We start from the raw sequence: 5,363 nt of genomic DNA on the forward strand, positions 1-5,363 counted from the left end.
TATGGCACCGGCGTGAAGAACTGTTCGGCCAGCTGAATCTTTTTATATTACCCATTGTTTCAGACATTTCTTTCCCTTCGTCCATTAATTTCTAGCCAATTTCTTGATTTGTCGTAAATTTTCAATAGAAGCGGCATCTATAATTTGACCGATTATTGTTTTTTTGTCTGAGCAAGGAGCCATTAGTGGTCTGAAAAAGCTTTTGTTGAGCGAGGTTGATGTGCTTCTCGACTTAAGATATACCTCGAAGGGTATGTAGCTGCAAATGAAATTTCACTTACACAAGTCTAAGTCTCAACTCACAACCCCTTGGTGAGAGAAATGTTGCTAAAGAAGAGATTATTGGAGAATAAATCAAGAGTAATTTTTTATTGAAAGAAGAAAGAAGAAGAAAAAAAAAAAACAATCTTTTTCTTCTACAAGTGAATCATGTAGGATACTATTTAGGGTTTAGTATGGGTCCCATGATTTATATTCAATAAATGACTTATTTTATTCAATAAATATCTTAGATAAGTCTAATAAAAAGAATGGTAATTTAGGAAGCTAAATGTGTAACACCTCTATTTTTTTTTATTAATGCCCAAAATTAATTATTTCGCAAAATTTAATATATTATTGATTATGTCTTAACTCTTAAGCTGACTATTAAATTGAAGTGAATATGTATGTTTGATTTTTTTTTTTTTAAAAAAAATGGAAAATAGTTTGTTTGGTTTGAAAATGATTTAATAGGAAAGTTTTTAAGTTTTAAAATAATGTAGTGTAGAGATTTTATTAATAAGGACACATGGAGAGAATAATTTCGTAATCTATGGGAGAAAATATGGAAATACTTTGATTATAAAGAAAATGTCTATAATTTGTAGAGAGAGAAATGTTTTTATTTGAAAAAGAAAATGGGTAGAGAATTTGTAAATATGGAAATGTCTTGAGTTGTTTTAGATCTAAAAGAAATAAGAATAAAACAAAAGAATATTAAAAAGAATAAGAATAAAGAATGAAGATCATATAAATAATGAAGAAAACACGCGTCAGTTTAAGATTGGCCACTACTACAGATGGAAGACTATATAAAGCGAGGATCAAGATAAAGGACATATGGAATTCATTAACAAAATACTTGTAAAACCAGAGCGAAATAGTGAGAGAGATAGCGATTTGTAACCGCCATTGTTATTTCAATACCAAAGCTTAGTTTTAAAGAAAGATGTAGCAAGTTGTTTTTATTAATTTCTTTAAGTGAAAGTGTTGGACTTATATAGACTCCATACAGAAGCAATCTCTGAAGAATATCTAAGAGTTATCTCTTAAGTTGTTACAGAAAATGAGATCTGCTGACACTTGTATAAGACCAAGTCTTCTAAGTCTTTGAGCTGTAGATTAACACAACAGTGTGTTCTGTGTTCTATTACTCCCCTTCAAACTTGACGTGGGTTGGAGCCAAAGTCCAAGTTTGCTTTTAAATCCTTTAAAGACAGCTTGAGACAAAGGTTTCGTGAAAATATCTGCAAGTTGTTTTGCTGAAGGAACAAATCTAGTAACGAGTGTGTGGAGAGCAACTTTCTCACGAACGAAATGATAATCAATAGCTATGTGTTTGGTTCGAGCATGGAACACTGGATTGATTGACATGTGAAGTGCTGAGATATTATCACAGAATAGAACTTGTGGTTTTGACTGGAAAATTCCAAGGTCACGTAGGATGAAAGAAATCCATGTGAGTTCAGCAGTTGTAGATGCCATTGCTCAATATTCGGCTTCCGCACTGGAACGTGATACGGTAGGCTGCTTCTTAGCACTCCAGGAGATACAATTAGACCCCAGAAAGGTACAGAAACCAGTGGTAGATCGTCTAGTAAGGGGGCACCCAGCTCAGTCAGCGTCGGAAAAGGCATAGAGATCAAGACTGCTGTGCTTGAGTATGCACAAACCAGTAGAGATAGTTCCTTTGATGTAACGGAGTATTCTTTGAGCTGTAGATTAACACAACAGTGTGTTCTGTGTTCTATTAAGTTTTACATCATCTAATCTTCAATATTCATTCAAACTTTAGTTCAATCTTAGAAATCTTAGAGAGTTTCTCCTAAACTCTACACAAACCTTAGAATATGAAAACTAAAAAAGAAAATAAAACTAAATTGGCATATATGCAGCACTATAATTCTCCATGCTTCATTTAGATTCTGAATGTGACTAGTTCGGGATCAACTCCTTCAGGTATCCGACGTTGTAGGGGATATTTTGGAAGAGACTGAGCGGTATACTGAGCAGTCTGAAGGTACATTTTGTACTTATTTTCCACATTTTTATCTGATACGCTCGAGCAAGAATCATTAGAATTGCCATGAGTACTTGCTTTGTTGCTGCTGCTGCCAACACCAGCACCGCCAAGTGGCTGCATGCCACTTAATTTCATACTATTAAATAGATTCGATGCACACTCCTCTGCATTATTTAGAACATTTCTCCTGAATGTCCAATCTCCTGTGTTCCAGTTGAAGTGATAGAGTGGGAGGAATCTTTGGCCGTAGAGCGCCAAGAACTCTATGGCTGCTAGAATGTGTTCAAATTCAGTCATGGACATGTAATAAATGAAGCTAATTCTCGTCCATCCTGGTTTTATACCACTGTATCCCTGCAAAATGAGATTAGACTTGATCAGTTTAAGAACAAGAATCAAAGTTTGAATAAAGTTTGTACATAGTTATGATTTTTTTTTTACATAGTTTGTAATAAAGTTTGTACATATACACATCTAATTCAACTTGAGTTGACTGTTAACATTGTTGTGTGTAATTGAGGCGAGATCCTAATTTCCATCTCGGGTGAGGGGAAAAACCTAATTGGCTCATCTAGTGTGTGTGTGTGTGTTGGGGGGGGGGGGGGCTAGCTATCCCTTGATCATATTATTGTTTTCTATACCATCAGATGAACATTATTGTACATTTGTACGTAGTGATGCGCTGATATCTATATAATTGTGACTAAGGTACAAAAGTAGTAGCAAAAGTTATGAAAGTACCTCTTGAATTGCAGCACGGAATTCCAATGATTCTTCCTTGTCAACATTCAAGAGAGTATGACCATAAGGACCAGCACAAGCACAACCCCCTCTTGCTTGTATACCAAATAAGTCATTAAGTAACTTCGTCACAAACCTTCCATGAAGTGGTTTATCCTTCTTTGTTGCCTTCTCTCTCCAAATATAAGCACTTGTATCTCTAATCTCCTTCTCTTCGTCCAATGAAGTTGTGTAGATAAGGAATGATAGAACTGGTTGGCGCTTAACTGAAGTATTACCTAATACATTGATGTTTGGATTAGGTAACAACCTCTGGAGTGCTCTATCCATCCATAGGTTATCTTGTGTTTCAATGAGATGGTACCCCATACATTCCTTCACCCAAAATGCCAATGCTGCTCGGATTTTTTGAATAATTGGTGGGGTTCCAGCGTCTTCACGTTCTTCGATGTTGTCGTAATATAGTGTTTCCTGTAAAGCTTAGAGCATCTTTAGGAGAGAAACCAAGAAGGGTTAACTAGTATTACCCCCCCTAGATGAGCCAATTAGGATTTCCCCCTTAATAGATGAGGAAATTAGGGTCTCCCCTAAGTACACAAAAAAAAAGTCAACTTGGGTTGACCGTGTTTGTTTTGTGTGTACCCATCTAGTGGGGGGTAATATTCGTTAACCCAACCAAGAAAACACCAAATTTTTTAACCAAACAAAACACCAAACCAAAAAAACACCAGCCAACTTTAGGAGAAACATCAAATTACGCAGTTTTGGATAAACCGCGTCATATAGTCCACGCGGTTTTCTCAACACCGCGCACTGAAGCCCATCTTAAAAGCCCAACCACACGCGGTTTTCCCAAAACCGCGCGATGTATCGCACATTAACTTTCTTATTTATTTTCTTTCCATAGAAGCCCAAGCCCAAGCCCATGCAGTGTTAGAAAAACCGTGTGGTTTTTCCAAAACCACGTGAGAGATTTGATACAGCACCAAAACTGGAACCAAATTTTGGCTGATTTGGTGTTTGGTTTGGTGTTTTTTTGGTATTTTCATTAACATGTGACTCTCCTAAAGATGAAAAAACACCAAATTATTGGAAATTTAGTGTTTGATACTAGGAAAGTATCTCAGTTTAAATTTGTATTTTGATTCATAAAGTGAAAAGGCGGGCAAAAAGCTTGTGTTCACCGAACTCATGAAAGCATTAATTCTGCCCATTATATTAGGCCCATGGGTTAGTGTATCCAAAGGTTTTATACATGGAAAGTGAAATTCTATAGGAAAGGAGTTTTCAATTGTATCATTAAAATCTACAATTGTTTAAGCAAATCTTTTGCCCTTGAACATGCTCAAAGGAGATTGTATGTTGTAGAGAAAACAGAGTGAAAGGTAAATTATTCTTTGTGGGACAAATGGAAAAATTCCCATTACATCAACATTTCTGTTCAACGTTACAGTGAGTTCCAAAGGTCTTTCTTATGAGTTTACTCAAAATGGCGCATCGACGAGAGTCTTTGGGCTAGGTTCCTTTCGGGGTTGACCAGCCTTCGAAGACGTGAGTCCTTCAATGTAATCGGTGTGGGTATGCTTATCTAAATATTTAAAAAAACAAAAAATTCAAAAGGTCTCTCCTATTACAAAGAACCATCCGTCGCGAAGCTTATCGAGAAAATGTTTTAATCTATTTTATTGTTACTTAGTCCAATACAACAAATCTACTGGGCATCTATAAGATTATGGTCAAACAATATCCATAATCAAGTGAAAGGGAAGGTTCAGAGTTTCAAGTTAATGGGTCGGAAATGATCAATAATTGAAATGATTCATTCAACAGAGTATTTGCTTCTACAAACAGAGTATTTGCTTCTACAGGAATTCTCTTAAACAGATTATCCGTTTACGGACATGTTATATAGTGTCTTGACATATCTTATTTAGTGTCTTGAATAGTTTTATTTGGTGTCTTTCCCACGACCATGTAATAAAAGTGTAAATGAAAAAAAAAATGTTTAAGACACTATATAAGTTGTTCAAGACACTAAGGTCATTCTTGGTTCAACGAATTTTGATACTCAAAGAAAGAGAAAATCCGAAAAACTAATTTGCCATAATCCATTTTTTGAAGAATGTGTTTTCTAGTTGTTTGGTTCACAATTTTAAAACCCGATCCACTGGATCAAACCCCACCTAAAACCTCGATAACTCAGACACGAAAGTGATTTTCTAGTTCCTCTCGGCGGCGGCGATGGAATAACTTCAAAGAAATCTCGGCCCGACGACACAAAAGGAAAGCAACTTCTCTCGCTTTTAAAAGGATGTTGTTTTCCTCAATAGTGGCCTTG

The 5,363-nt window shown here is 35.8% G+C and overlaps 1 protein-coding gene across 1 annotated transcript; it reads right to left on the reverse strand.

Moving 5' to 3' along the window:
• Window positions 1-1,950: 1,950 nt before the first annotated feature.
• On the reverse strand, window positions 1,951-3,607 carry LOC147491241 (uncharacterized). Its single transcript, XM_086568855.1, has 2 exons — window positions 3,026-3,607; window positions 1,951-2,638 (listed from the first exon to the last, which is right to left on the reverse strand). Exons 1-2 carry the CDS (start codon window positions 3,392-3,394, stop codon window positions 2,180-2,182), a joined length of 828 nt encoding a protein of 275 aa, XP_086424981.1. The 5' UTR covers window positions 3,395-3,607; the 3' UTR covers window positions 1,951-2,179.
• Window positions 3,608-5,363: the final 1,756 nt, after the last annotated feature.

Source organism: Coptis chinensis, chromosome 6, assembly GCF_015680905.1.
Source record: "Coptis chinensis isolate HL-2020 chromosome 6, ASM1568090v1, whole genome shotgun sequence".
Lineage (NCBI taxonomy): Eukaryota > Viridiplantae > Streptophyta > Magnoliopsida > Ranunculales > Ranunculaceae > Coptis > Coptis chinensis.

Bases quoted from the DNA above. Each gene is read 5' to 3' on its own strand.
- LOC147491241 (XM_086568855.1), bottom strand. From the start codon at position 3,394: ATGGGGTACCATCTCATTGAAACACAAGATAACCTATGGATGGATAGA. The intron at 2,639-3,025 runs GTACTTTCATAA...CTCATTTTGCAG, and splicing joins TCCGTGCTGCAATTCAAGAG to GGATACAGTGGTATAAAACC.